This window comes from Anguilla anguilla, chromosome 11, assembly GCF_013347855.1.
Source record: "Anguilla anguilla isolate fAngAng1 chromosome 11, fAngAng1.pri, whole genome shotgun sequence".
NCBI classification, from domain to species: domain Eukaryota; kingdom Metazoa; phylum Chordata; class Actinopteri; order Anguilliformes; family Anguillidae; genus Anguilla; species Anguilla anguilla.
In genome coordinates this window covers 12,252,222-12,267,416 of record NC_049211.1, presented here as the reverse complement: position 1 = coordinate 12,267,416, position 15,195 = coordinate 12,252,222, and the positions used below count along the sequence as shown (strand labels likewise).

General features: G+C 41.7%; 2 protein-coding genes across 2 annotated transcripts; one reads left to right on the top strand and one right to left on the bottom strand.

Annotated features, from left to right (window-relative positions):
• The first annotated feature begins 2,635 nt into the window (after positions 1–2,635).
• Positions 2,636–3,762, top strand: LOC118208526 (transcription factor HES-5-like). Its single transcript, XM_035383287.1, has 2 exons — positions 2,636–2,735; positions 2,855–3,762. The coding sequence occupies exons 1-2, from the start codon at positions 2,670–2,672 to the stop codon at positions 3,263–3,265; spliced, it is 477 nt and encodes a 158-aa protein (XP_035239178.1). The 5' UTR covers positions 2,636–2,669; the 3' UTR covers positions 3,266–3,762.
• Positions 3,763–6,864: 3,102 nt separating this feature from the next.
• LOC118208466 (transcription factor HES-5-like) lies at positions 6,865–8,112 on the bottom strand. Its single transcript, XM_035383183.1, has 2 exons — positions 8,013–8,112; positions 6,865–7,893 (listed from the first exon to the last, which is right to left on the bottom strand). Exons 1-2 carry the CDS (start codon positions 8,076–8,078, stop codon positions 7,483–7,485), a joined length of 477 nt encoding a protein of 158 aa, XP_035239074.1. The 5' UTR covers positions 8,079–8,112; the 3' UTR covers positions 6,865–7,482.
• Positions 8,113–15,195: the final 7,083 nt, after the last annotated feature.

Here is a 15,195-nt window from a genome sequence, read left to right as displayed (position 1 = left end):
TCAAATAATTTATCTTTTCCGAAATGAATAAGTAGTTTCACATGGGCCTATTATTATCATCATTCTTATTATGTTTACATTCGCTTTAAATGACAAATGACTTCGTATGTGCTATAAACGTATCCGGATTACCAAGGACCCATTCTGTCCTCCCACGTGGTATGTAAATAAAGCACGCGAGCCAGTTTGTAAAACGTCAGGATTTTGACACTTGTACTCACATATTTCACACCCCGATTTTAAGGGTAGCCACCATCAAGGAAGTGGCTTGGTGTTAGGTAAAACACAGCACTCATTTCCAACTAGTAAGCACGTGGATATGAAAGCATGGCGCGCACCTGATAAAATGTAAATGTTAATTGGCTGATGTAGGTGTAATCGCGGTTACACGTTGCTAGTTAATGTAGTTATTGTGTGCAAATATATTGTGCCAAAACGCAGTCTAATCGTCCACGCGTGGCTAATTAGCATCACCACGGAACGCACACACAGAAGATATAAAATCGTCCATCCAAATAGTTAATAATTTCCATTTTCACATTTGGCAGCTTGGTACTACGGCGAGTAGGCCTATGCTACAGAGAAAACGCATTATCTATCTGAATAAAGCATGTCAATTTGAAACTTGACACAACATTTTCCATCTCAAGAAGGAAATGCAATTCGTATATCGAATAAAAAAAATTATTTTGCATTATGACAGGTTTGCATAAAGCGATTAAGGAAACGAATTATTGAATTAAATTAAATATTGCATTTTTATTTACATTTAGGCGAAGTGTAAGATAAAAGTTTCATTTCTTTTTTATATTTACAATTTAGCAGGGTTACGCGTCCCAAAAAACTGGGAGAATGTGGAACGAAAACGTCCCTAAACAATAAAAGGATTTCTTGACGCCCATTTCAGCGCGTGGAGATCAAGCTCTTGAGACTTTCCCACACTTGCATAGACGCCTGTGACAACAGAGATAACATCAATTTGCGATTCTGCTACAGACCTGTGGCGCAACGGTGGTCGTTTGGTCGTGGAGGGGAAAAAGGGAGTGGTGTTTGCGCGCGGAGTGGCGGGCGCTGGACCTGAAGCCTACACCTCCCCTCAAACGCTGACCTGCTGCTGGGCGGTGTGATCAAACGCTTCCCACTGCGCGTAGCTGTAATTAGCGTGCAATCTATTGAGACACGCTTCCTTTTTTTCCCTCCCGTGAGTGTGGGAAAGCCCACAGGGATTAGCACTCACGCACGTGACAGTCACTTGCTCGCTGTTAGCACTTACCGTGGCAGCCATGAGGCGGCCCCCTTCATCCTTTGACGCGACACCACTCATGCAATAAAAGCGGCGTATATGTATCCTGAGACCTCTTCACGCGACTTTTGCAAGGTGTGCTGTATAAATATGTCAGTTACTGGGTATTTTCGAAGAGCGACAGGTTCTCCACTAAAAACCACATTTGCTTTGTTACACTGAAAAAAGAGCAAATGTTAAAATCACAGCAGCTTTACCAGTGTTTTGCAACCGAAACATAGAATTAAAAATCAATTTGAGCTTTATGTCTTAGAAGATAGCATATCTTGAAATACTTTCTGGGGGGGATTGGGGGGGGGGGGGGGGGGGGGGCGGGGTCAGGTCTATTGACTGGGGAACGTGTGAGTCGGCTCCACCACTGGGTTTCCCACACTAGCCTCCCATTCACTGCTCAATATTCTCAGCAAAGGACAATGGAAGTGTGCCGTCAGAGAGGGGGCTGGATAATTGCATTTAATGGACATTCCCACAGGAACATCTGTGGGTCGTCTATGTAGGTGTGTGTGTGTCTTCATATTGAATATTGAGATATGGGGTTGGCTACAGACATCTTCAGGTCTACACATATATATATATATATATATATATGATACAAAATATCAGATACAAATATACAGTAGATACAAATATATACAGAAATCCAAATATACCAGAGGACACCTTCAGGTGTCCGAGGTGGAGTCCATGCCTCGACAGGTCAGAGCTGTTTTGGCGGCACGAGGAGGACATACACAATATTAGGTGGTTGGTTTTTATGTTGTGGCTGATCGGTGTGTGTATATATATATATATATATATGCATAGTAGACATATAGACATATACATTTCCTGGATTCTAGGATGATTAATGTTTGATAACAGAGGGCTATGGCTGATAATGTGTAGAATCTATAAAAGTTTACACACACATATGAATACATACAAAAACATACACAAACATACATTTGTGTGTAGAATCTTATCATAAGCCGCCCCCCCCCCCCCCCCCCCCCCCCCCCGCCATGTGAAATGGCTACTGTCTTGCCCCTCTTCATCTGCAGAAACCCTGTCTGATTGCGACTGGGACGTTCCCAGGTAATAAAAGTCTATGGCCGGTTTGTGTTGTTTATCACACAGTGTTGCTGATACATGGTGGACCAAACCCCCTGTGGAACAGCATGCAGCCAGTTAACCATGAAATTATTGATGTTTCTCCCATTGTTTGCAGGATGCGCCCACTGGCCTCTGAGTGTGGGAAACCTAATCTAGCTCGGGGCCCATGGCTTTGTAATGCAAATCACCGGCTATAAATAGGAGGAAGGAATCCTTCAGCCAGATCACACTCAACCTGCTTCCACAGAGACACCAGGTCTTCACTCAAACCAGAATGGCACCTTGCTCCTACAGCACAGACTACATCAGCCTCAAGATGTCCGAAAAGGAAAGACATAAAGTGAGTATCAGGATCAGTGCGTTGATGAAAATCTGCCTGTGGGATTCAACCAGTTTGATTCATTGTTGTGTATATTTATAATGCTCAACTAACCTGTTTTCCCTTTTGTTCATTAACAGTTGAGAAAGCCAGTGGTGGAGAAGATGCGCAGGGATCGCATCAACAGCAGCATTGAGCAGCTCAAGGCCCTGCTGGAGACAGAGTTCCGCAAGAGCGACCCCAGCGCCAAGCTGGAGAAAGCCGACGTCCTGGAGATGACCGTCAGCTTCCTGAAGCAGCAGCTTCAGCCTCGGGCAGCGGCCAATCAGATGGGCTACAGCCACGGCTACTCTCAGTGCTGGGGAGAGGCTCTGCGCTACCTGTCCTTCAGCTCCAAGGGGAACGTCTCGGTCAAGCAGCGATATGGTTCACATGGCACCCAGGTGTCCACCAAGAAGCTGTGTCCTGAGTCCCCAGCCAGCTCCAAGCAGAGCCCTTTCACTGCAGGGCAGAGTGCTGGAGCTGGGCTGCCTCTCTGGAGGCCCTGGTAGAGACGCTGCACAGACTCTCACATGGATCCTTGAGGGGAGTTTGACTTCCTCTCAACTCGTAGGAAATACGCCTTTCCCTTATTTTCATATGTATTATGTTGTCTTCATATTGAAGGATGAATTCTATTCGGCTGAATTCAATATATGCTCGATAAATGTATTCAGTTTTGTGAGATTTGTTTTGCTTTAAAACCATATTACGTTAATGTACAATTACTGTACCTTTATTTTTAATCCTTGATATTTCGATTTTTTCAGAAATGTGTAGAAGAGATGTTCTAATCTCATCTTCTGACTCCTGTGGAGTTCATTCCTATGTCTGTTTAATAAATGGAAATGGATGTTAGCGATGAAAAATTGTTCATGGCAGCTATTTTTTAGAGAATATTTCTCCTGTGTTTAGAAACATTTGCTTGGGTTTGTTTCAAAGTAAAAACATGTGTTACCTTTGATAAAGGAAATAATTTTATATGCATGCTAGATCCATGCTCTCAGAGTTCTGTATATTGCCTTGTATTTAAGATATTGATGATCCATAATTTTAATGATTGTTGTTTCATAATAAAAACCATTTAAATGTACATATGATTCAATTGCATATTTCATCACATTCCACACATTTCATATGGTGCTTTAATGATCATATCTGCTGTAAAATTGTTTTAAAACATTTGCCAAAGTGCAAAATGATAATTATTAACAACGAGGCACTTGTCAAGTGTGATTTTTAGACAAACTATTTAAAGCATGTATAATATTATCATCGTTATTTTCCGGTCAGACACCCTGTCAGATCACTGATCCTTGATAAATATGGGAAACTGCATGAACACACACATGTGTATAAGTGAGATTGTGAGCATGTGTGCACACACGCTAGTGCTCCTGTATAAAACGGTAAACCACAGAATTATGATGATGTTCTACCAGGCTGAGTTTTGTCAGACAGCTGGCAGGCAGCGCAGTCATAGAGCCTGGTGACGGGCACGTGTGTGAGCACCGCTTCTGGTGGGCTTTTCCACACTCTCTCCCCCCATTGTTCCCTTTCACTCTTGGACAAAGGACGTGTGCCACACTAAATCGCCTATCAATGCCAGAGTTCGCTTTTTCTCAAACAGCTGATTGGACAGGCGCTTGAGCGTTGAACTGGAGATATGACAGTTAGCACGGGACACGTAGATCATTAACAGTCTAAATAAATCAAGTGGATCTTTGCAATATCTTCCAAGATGTTTGAATTTGCTCTTGTTTTTCATCAGAATGAGAAACAATGAAATGGTATGTTCTGGTTTCATTGCATGGATTTGGCAAATAACCTCAAGATAATGTGTATGATTTTAAAGTTAAGAAAGCTATTAATCACAAGTGATAGGCATATTACATAAATGTGCACTTCTGGGGACAGGCAGAGCTACCTGCTTTACTTCCCCACCTTGTCAGTGCTGACTGAGGCCAGCAGCTCGACAGGGTGATGCTAACGCAAACAAAGGTAAGGTTTCAATTGGCTGGGATTACAGAATCTATTCGAGCACCAACGACCTCCACTGGCTGCTTGAGCACCCGTAGTTCGCTAACTGAACCGCGCGTGAAGCATCTTCTTGTGACTCACGTTGGCTCAAGCCCAACTGGTAAACTGCTGTGTGAAAATAAGCATCGGTTGACAAGCACATGTTTGTTTGCGGGCTTCCAAATCAACAGCAGAGGTTGCAGTAGTGAACGCGGTAAGTATGGCTGAGCATTCCAAACAACAAAGGGTGAAAAAGCAATAAAACGGAGAACAGAGTCGAGTATCTGGCGCATGTATACTGTCTGTGGCATGGCACAGCCCAGCTTCACTGCTGTAAGTTTTATTGAACACAGAATGTTATTACAATGCAACTGGAATGCTTTGTCAATGCTATAACATTGTCACTACATGGCAGCAACATTAAGAGATGTTTTCTATTTGCTGGAAAATGTTTGATCTTTGCACTAAACTTTGATTTGAAGGAGAGTGTTAGTGTCTGTGATATAAAGAACACAACACATCTAATATAGAGAGCAGTGATTAAGTACTTGTGCTACAATTGTTTTGGCTCTGTACTCCAGCACATTGGATAAAAAAAATATAACAGTTGAACATTAGATTAAAGTGATGACTGACAGCTTTAATTTGAGGGTAATTACATACATATTGGGTGATCTAAGTAGGAATTTCAGCCCTTTTATATATGACCCCCCTCTCCCCCCCTCCCCTCACGTCTGTCCTTTGAAGACTGTTCCCGCCACCAGCCCTGTAATCTCGGCAACAGAGCCCCCAGGGCCACACCCAGGGTAATTGAGGTTGTCTATTGATTGCAATCTGCATCCGAAGTGTGAGAAACTTCAAGAAGTGTGTGATCCACACGTTCAGACATGGATCCTGTGGCTTTAAATCCAGAGCCTTAGGCCCTGACACTGCCAAGCCTGTATTTGAGTTTAGAGTCAACCAGTAATGTCACCTTTACAGACGCATTGAATACATTGTTGGGAATAATTTATTTAATTGATCTTTTTAAATGAATGTTGAATATTTTCTTTTTTGTTAAGTGTTGGTCTCATATGATCAATGCTATAGTGCCATATGTACACCTGTACAATTTTCCATCAAATGCTATGCAAATGTACCTAATCAACTACGGCAAATCATTAAACCAAACACTGTGATAGTGTTTGTTTATTAACAATTATAAGTATAAATATCAGTTTTTCTATCCTACCACCACCTTGAAAGCAGCAGTCTTGGCTTACAGGTGCCAAAAAAAATATTTCCAGCCAAATATTTTTTGGAGAATAGTCAGGTAATATCAACCTATGCAAGTACAAATTCTAGAGGCATGACACTACTGTGCAAGATGCTTTGCAATTATCCAAAGCATATCTTTTTTACTCATAAAAACTGTTTGAGCCAATTGAAAACATAAACTAAAAATAAAAAACCCCTTAAAGTGATATTGCATCACTTTAAGCAAAGAAATTTTGCTTTTCAACAATAGCTAGTTCTTTTTCTTTATCAATGTTTTACTAATTTAAGTAGGCTCCACGGTCCATGGGTTACAATGAACCTCAAATGTATAACATATAAAATTTAAAATATGTGACAAGTGTTTGCAATTATCACTTTGAGTCAAAGCCTGCTCTAATTGATGGTTAACATATTTCCAGACATATCACACTATTAAATGTTATCTATAAAACTGCATATACCAACTGAGAAGTTAAAACTAATTGAACAAATTTAACTGACATTCAAGATTCATAGTACATGCCAGAACCTTGCTTTGTAAATAAAACAACCCAAAAATATTTTTTTTTCTTAATGAAAATTTCTACCTGAAAGGTACCTGGCAGGGTATATGTGTATGGAAGAGAACTATTGTTGAGAGCTGTCTTCAAGTTTTTGACATTTCTTCAAGAAAAAACATTATAGAATATGAACAGAGAGCAAAATTGCAAATACAAAAAAGTTTGTGGGTATTTTAGGAATGGCTTTGGTTACTAAAATACTTTCATATTCTCCCCGACAAAATGAGATTAGGCGAGGAACTGAGAGCGAAGGCATAAATATCCACACCATGATGTACATATCAAGAATTTATTAAATGAGCAATTGAGAAGTGTCACAAACACCATACAAACATCATTACTCAATTTCCTTCACAAAAGGAACACTGAAATGTCACCACAGGGGTAGGCTTTAGACAGAAAGAAAAAGATTTTCTCCTCAATGGCTCTGACATTCAAAAATATTTCAACCTTTTCTTTTTTCATGTGATGCAAGTGCTATAATTTGCAATGCAAAATATTTAAAAAGGTAAGTACAAAGTTTAAAACACTCTTACATGATATCTTCACTGAAGGCAGAAGGGTTTTAACTGCACACATTGCAGACATCTGCTGCTTGTCAATGGTGACATAAGAGATTCAACCTCACATGCATACCATACAATTACACAGATCATATACAATATATTCACAAATTCAATGTTCCTTCAATATGAAGCCATTGAATTAATAAGCCATGGAGGGCCACTATATCTTCCTCTATGAGAGATCCAACACTGCAAAACAGTAATACTCATAAAAAAAATATGAATAGTACATAAAACATATGAAAATAAAGGAAAGGCGTATTTCCTACGAGTTGAGAGGAAGTCAAACTCCCCTCAAGGATCCATGTGAGAGTCTGTGCAGCGTCTCTACCAGGGCCTCCAGAGAGGCAGCCCAGCTCCAGCACTCTGCCCTGCAGTGACAGGGCTCTGCTTGGAGCTGGCTGGGGACTCAGGACACAGCTTCTTGGTGGACACCTGGGTGCCATGTGAACCATATCGCTGCTTGACCGAGACGTTCCCCTTGGAGCTGAAGGACAGGTAGCGCAGAGCCTCTCCCCAACACTGAGAGTAGCCGTGGCTGTAGCCCATCTGATTGGCCGCTGCCCGAGGCTGAAGCTGCTGCTTCAGGAAGCTGACGGTCATCTCCAGGACGTCGGCTTTCTCCAGCTTGGCGCTGGGGTCGCTCTTGCGGAACTCTGTCTCCAGCAGGGCCTTGAGCTGCTCAATGCTGCTGTTGATGCGATCCCTGCGCATCTTCTCCACCACTGGCTTTCTCAACTGTTAATGAACAAAAGAGAAAACAGGTTAGTTGAGCATTATAAATATACACAACAATGAATCAAACTGGTTGAATCCCACAGGCAGATTTTCATCAACGCACTGATCCTGATACTCACTTTATGTCTTTCCTTTTCGGACATCTTGAGGCTGATGTAGTCTGTGCTGTAGGAGCAAGGTGCCATTCTGGTTTGAGTGAAGACCTGGTGTCTCTGTGGAAGCAGGTTGAGTGTGATCTGGCTGAAGGATTCCTTCCTCCTATTTATAGCCGGTGATTTGCATTACAAAGCCATGGGCCCCGAGCTGGATTAGGTTTCCCACACTCAGAGGCCAGTGGGCGCGTCCTGCCAAACAATGGGAGAAACATCAATAATTTCATGGTTAACTGGCTGCATGCTGTTCCACAGGGGGTTTGGTCCACCATGTATCAGCAACACTGTGTGATAAACAACACAAACCGGCCATAGACTTTTATTACCTGGGAACGTCCCAGTCGCAATCAGACAGGGTTTCTGCAGATGAAGAGGGGATGAGACAGTAGCCATTTCACATGGGGGGGGGGGGTGCACTAAAGTTATATACTGTAGATAAGATACTTCAAATAAATTTGTGTGTGTGTGTTTGTGTGTGCACACAATTATATAGATAGGATTCTACATATTATCGGGCATAGCCCTCTGTTATCAAACATTAAAGAAGAATCTTAGAAATGTCACTAGTTACAAATATATATATATATATATATATATATATATATGTATATAATGCATGCAATCTATTCATATACAGTATATATGTGTATGTATATATACATATATATATGCGTGAAAATATCTATGGCCTCACTCATTTCTCAAAATTCAATATAAACGCGCACACACACACACAGACACACACACACACACACCTACATAGACGACCCACAGATGTTCCTGTGGGAATGTCCATTAAATGCAATTATCCAGCCCCCTCTCTGACGGCACACTTCCATTGTCCTTTGCTGAGAATATTGAGCAGTGAATGGGAGGCTAGTGTGGGAAACCCAGTGGTGGAGCCGACTCACACGTTCCCCAGTCAATAGGCCTGACCTCCCCCCTAGAATTGTGGTCTCTTTCTTGCTGCTGAGATAAGAGATGGCAGTGTGCCTCTGGATGTGTGTGTGCGTCTGTGCATGTGCATATATGGGCATGTGGGCACATTTTATTTAACTCACCTGTTTCCTCATTGTTATTGTTGTATTAACACAGTCTCTCAGCTTTTTATGGACGCAGGTGTCTTCCAAAACCTGGCTGTTGTTATTCCCACTGTAAAGCAGGAGACAATTGTTATTGTGTAATGTATGATTATGATTATTTGAGGGATATATATTTTTTAAAGTATACCACCCATTATTTATACCCGTTTATTATTTATTAGAGAATAATGTTTGGGCATTCGGAATTTAAATATTTGAAACATTTTGACTCTCTCTTTTCATGTTTTTCTTTGGGAAAATTTATACAGATTTCTTTGGTATCATAAGTATTACTTACTAACTTTTAGACGTTAGTGATGTGGGAGGCAACAGGTATTTTTTGCACTCAATTGGCCACGCACACATGCACATGTCTGCGCAATTCTGCTCTCAGTGCAAATGGATGGTTTCCCAGAAGCGGTCCGTGACTCTCAGCGCAAATAAATAAGCCATTCTGTGGCCATAAAGGCATCGCAGTGTTGGCATTCTCTCCATTCTCAGAGGGAAGACCCAAATCCAGGGGGGTATTTCTGACAATGAACCCTCCTCAGGCGCTGGCTGAGCCAGCTGCGCTGCGGTCACACAGGAGCCCCTCTTCAGAGAGGAATGCGGGAGAGCCCCGGCCCTGCTCTTACTTCCCACACTTCTTCCCTTTTCACCAGCCTATAATCCCAGCATGCCCTGCTCCTCAGGCACCATCTGGGCGTCCGCTTCTGTAAACCAAAACCATTCATCTGCTGCACACCTAAGAAAAGAATAAGAAAGCTATAAGAATGTAGATGTCTAGAGGGGAGGAAATATAGGTGGAGAGATGTTTTTAGATTCATGGACTAGGTACTTCAGGTTTTACCTGCATATAACCAGGCTATGTTCTAGTCGGCTAGTAAACTTTCATTTTTCAACAAAATGTTTTCACATGAATGTATAGACAGGGTTTCACCACAGATGTTCACTGGCCTGTGAAGATGGAAGAAAATATCTCTGCTTTCTTCATCATCATCATCATCATCAAAATGTAATCAGTTTAATAAATAAGTAAACAAATAAATAAAACAGTGTATAACCAAGCCATATATTTTGAGAATGTCTGATTTCCCCAACTAAAAACTTTACCAAGTTTTGAAAAGTTTAAAAACTGTTATTGTACAGGCAAGTTTTAGTTACAGATGTACACGTTGAAAACAAGGAGAAAAATGTAAGTTCAGTTCTCACTGACATAATATCTATATGAAAAATTAATGTTTGGAATTATTTAATTTGAACTGACTTTTGAAAGCAGACATTTCGTTTTCCTTATCATTCTTAATCATTAATTAGTTTGTGCTTTTTAAAATAAAATGGATCAATGTTTCTCATATTTTAGTCAATTTCTCTTTTCAGGCTCAGTTTGTGGAAACTCATAACCTCAAATACAACTGACTACCGAGAAGCTCACCATAAAAGGTCAGTGCGCTCAGTTCCAAAGGAGGCATCCGCGGTTTCCCGCCCAAACTGTCTTTTCATCGCCCCTGCTGTGAATGTGTGACCACATGACACTGGAATGCCATTCAGCACCCAAGTGCAGCGAGGGATTTAAGCATACAAAAGGAGGTCAGTGGATTCCCAGGTTCTTAATGAAGGGAGGCACAGGAGACCGCCATATTGCACCTGCCTCTCCACATGAGATCCACGCTGTCACAGAGCTCAGTGACTCAGAGTCTGTTTAGCTGAATGGCCAGCGTTGCATTGGCATCTTTCAAGTTCCCAAAACTCAGAGAGGGACTGAAGAATCTCAACTGACATCCAGGCTCCTATCTCAGGAGATTAAAGCACAGCAGGTGCTTTTTCCCCATCACAGCAAGGCTATGAGTGCCACATTACATGTATGTTCAGCATTATTACCTTGTATGTTTATTTCATTCATTTTAATCTGCACATTTCAAATGAACTTTTAAATACGGTGCGTTCTAAACAAAGTAAAATAAACATACAAAGAGTTCAAAATTTTGTGAGTGCTGTGAGTGCTCATCCTGTACTGATTTAAGTGGAGAAATCATGTGGATTGATACAGCTGTTGTAGACACTGTGGTCAATGAGAGATGCAACAGGTACCACAATATCAGCAGTATTTATCATTATTATTATTATTATTATTATTATTTGGGGAGGGGTGGTAAACGTTCAGTAATAAGTAGAGAGATTTCAGTACCATTGTAAAAATATGAAGTCTACCTACATAGTGTAAGTGCTAATAATAATTGCATTCTATTATGGTAATATTCTATTCAATCATATTCACAAAGTGAAAATTTCTTATGCACTCTATCATTTTAATCTGATAAAGTGCACACAAACCCTATTGAACTCATAGATAAATGGTATTCCTTTAATTAATGCAGAACAGTTTACAGAACATTTAAAAAGTATAGAAGCTTTTTTAAATAATCACTAACTTTAAGTAACAGTAGATACCTGTGTGTTTAAAGAGATCCCATGCACAGGAGCCAGGTGTTCTTTTGTCTGAGAGATATGATCTTTGAACAAGCTTTCTGAAGCTTTTGATTTGTGACATTTCCCACGTTTCAAATTCAGTGGCAGGACAATGGAAGTGTGTTGTGCTCAATGACATGCTCACAATAAACTGCTATTGAGTATCCAGTCCCCAAAGGGCCATCCAGAAAAGCAACAAGCCCGTTGCCCTTACTGTAATCAAGTCAAAAACAGCATTACCCTGGGTTCAAAAGCCCAGTTAGATGAGGTGAACAAGTTGAGATTTTTATGGCAATTGTTTTTAAATGAATTCCTGGTTGAGAAAAACCTGGAAAGCACTTGTTTTCAAAATGCACAGTTCAATGATACACGTTTAATATATATTATATAACAGAATAACAGCGTAACTAGAGAATGTGAGCATGGTCAGTTGTATGCCAACGGTCTGTATACATTTGTTAGATTTTTGATTAACCCTGTGTATATATGTTTCCAAAGATGTAACATATCTCACACAACCATATAATAAAACAAGAAAAATATTACAGTAAAATATGACTGCTTTGGCACCTTCAGAACACCCATGCAGGCAGAATCTAAAAGCATCAGCTTCATTGTTTTTTCTCTTGCACACTTCTGTCATTTTATTTGGGGGGGGTGGGGGGGGGGGGGGGGGGGGTAGGGGGGGGGGGCGTAAAAGGGATTCAAGTGATTACGGAATGCAGTTGCAATGGCACAAGCCTTTTAGAAAAGAAGAAGAAAACGTTCTTTGGGAGGCCAGCTATTTCCCAGCATCCTCTGGCATTCTTTGATGCACGCTTCACCTGCTCATTTGGAAGATGCCCATTATCCTCCAGGCAGAAATGCAGTAAATTTAGCATGAGGTAATTAATGCTCCCTTCTGTGTCCTGTGACAGCTCCTGATTGGCCACAGAGTGTGGGAAGCTTCTGTCAGCTTAGGTTCACGCCAAGATACATTGGCCACAGTGTTGAATGGAAGACATTCCATACTAATCAGACAGCTATATAGTGAGCACGAATGAATATTCCCTCCCTGTTTGACACTATAATTCCAGCATGTTTGGAAAATTGTTCTACTATGAAAGGAAAATCAAGTCAATAATAATTATAGTAACAATAATATTTAGGACTTTTAGTATCAATGTAAGCAGTGTAAGTTGCTCAGGACAAGAGCATTTGCAAAATTCTAAAAATGTAACATTTGTGTAATTGAATGAATTATAAGTGTTTAAGGAGTTGAACCAATGGCATACTTGTACCTGCGCAACTGCATTGCAAGTGTCCCAAAGGCTGCCCCTCCCCACTGTATCACGAGCGCTAAGCTCCTGCCCGGCATTCCCACAGCGTCTGTCCATTCATGGCTGAGAACAGCCTGACCACTGTGCCATATCTCACACCGCATCTTCCTCTCACCGCGGCTACTCTGCGCCGCTGTGCTGGTGCTGGCGGGCCCGCTGTCGTAACAGGACGTGTTCGGATCGGGGTCGGGGTGTCGCTGGGGCCGGGGGGGCTCTCATTTGAGGCTCATGCCGCAGACAGCAGGACGCTGTGTGGAGGGTAGCAGTACAGGAGGATGTTTCACACATCGTCTCGCTTCTCTCCCAAGACCCTGCCGTAAAACAACAAAGGGCACTGTGCTGTGGCAGAGTGTCGAGAGGAAGCAATCGGGGGATGAGTCTATAACCTTAAAACCCCATAAAGCCTGGGAAAGTCCGCAAGGACTCGGGGCTCCCTCACAACGAGGCGCAAACTGCAGCCCTGTGCGCTAACGCTGCACACACCCCTCACACTCCGGTGTGAGCCACACTTTCGCATTCCCACTGCAGAGAGGTGCCTGGGAAGTGTGTGTGTGTGAGTGTGTGTGTGTGTGAGAGAGAGAGAGGAGCATTGCTGATAAGTGTGCTCATCTGCATGTGTGTATGTTCTTTTGAAAAGGGTGTTACCAGTTTTAGCAGGTAATCAGGCAGTGGTAAACAGGAGAAAAGGAGAAAAGTAAATATGCTTATCAAATATGAAAATATTTTTTAATTTTAAATGTAATTTTTACATATTTTCCATTAGTGGATATTATATAAATGATATCAAAAGGAAAATTAAATTTAACATCCAAAGTAAAATATACCCATTACTGTGTTGATTGACACCACTAGATGTGTCTCATCTGTTGCCATCGAGGGTGTGGGGGTGTGTTATTGGGCACCTTTTCCACACAATAACCACCAGCAAAACACAAAGCGGATTGTGGGACATCTGTGAGAGATTATGGAGGACTAGGGTGTAAATCAGCTGCCCTATTCAGCCCACAGACACACTCCACATGGCCACACCCGGGCACTGGTCCCCAGAGACAGATGCCACAGGCGGGCGGCTGTGCCAACAGAGGGCCTGGCACCGGTGTCCTGTCTGCCCACTGCAGATTTTGCATTCCCTCTCTGAATAAGAAAGTACAGCTTACACATAAACCACACATATGTGCGCATTCACAAACATGCACACACACGCACCCTTTCAGGCACACACACGCCCATTCGAGCACACACAAAAACACAGATAAATCAGTTTCTAATAAAGTTTTAATTAGTTTTAATGTGTTTATCCTCTTTTGCTAGAGGTAGAAGGACTGGAGGAGCAGGCAGGCCGTGTCACAACGGGCCGGGAAGAACGCCACCCATCATTGGAGAGGCGGTGGAGAACGACACATTACTGATAAGGCTTATCTCTCCCAGGGCCTGATCATTTTGGTGTGCATTCACCTCCAGTACTGTCCTTTTCTTCTGCTCGAGTGGACAGGCCAGACAAGTGCAAATTTACTTTTCTTCAGAAGTGTTTTTTTTTATTTTTATAAAGCAACCCTCTTCTCAGGAAGTGGCTGACAGCATTTGACTGCCCATGCAAAGAGCTACCCGATAAAAAGCGGAGGTGATGACACTGGATAATGAAATGAAAATGTCACAGGTGAAGATGTGCAGATCACTCATGACAACTACTCTTTCAGAGAATCGATTTGGACTGAAAGCAAGTTATGGCACAATATGCTAGATGAACAGTATTTGTTTGACATAGAATGTACAACATACTCAGTGTATCCTAAAGACAACAGGCATCTGGGGCCAAGTGTAGAGTAAAATATTAAAATGTTACAGTATTGTTTTTGGAGTTCTGCAAAATATTGGAAAATTTTCTTTTGTAAAGATATGAACTTTCGCTATTTTAGCAGCAACACACCACAGGTCCCAAACTTCAACAAGGCGAAGGTAGACTCCATGCAAAGTACTCACGTCCATCCACGGCACATGACTTATTTACATAACAAATGTGTGGTCCCCAGAGGGAGCTCCAAACGGATGGAATTCATTTTGTTTGAGGTGATTCAGGAGACACTTCAGCTTGCATGGGGGCTGCCATGGCTCCTGGCTTGGACATAATTATTTAATCAGGTGAACAGTTAAAAGGCAAAAATAAATTATGTGGTTTAAATATATATATATATACACACACACACACAAGGTAATGAGTATGTTTATAGATGGGGGTGGCTGCTGCATTATGACATGCTGTCATCCCAGCTGAGTGAAAAT

What these genes read in the sequence shown, in the direction of transcription:
- LOC118208526 (XM_035383287.1), top strand. Translation starts at nt 2,670, where the DNA reads ATGGCACCTTGCTCCTACAGCACAGACTACATCAGCCTCAAGATGTCC. An exon ending in CCGAAAAGGAAAGACATAAA is followed by an intron (nt 2,736 to 2,854) that starts GTGAGTATCAGG and finishes GTTCATTAACAG; the next exon opens with TTGAGAAAGCCAGTGGTGGA.
- LOC118208466 (XM_035383183.1), bottom strand. Translation starts at nt 8,078, where the DNA reads ATGGCACCTTGCTCCTACAGCACAGACTACATCAGCCTCAAGATGTCC. An exon ending in CCGAAAAGGAAAGACATAAA is followed by an intron (nt 7,894 to 8,012) that starts GTGAGTATCAGG and finishes GTTCATTAACAG; the next exon opens with TTGAGAAAGCCAGTGGTGGA.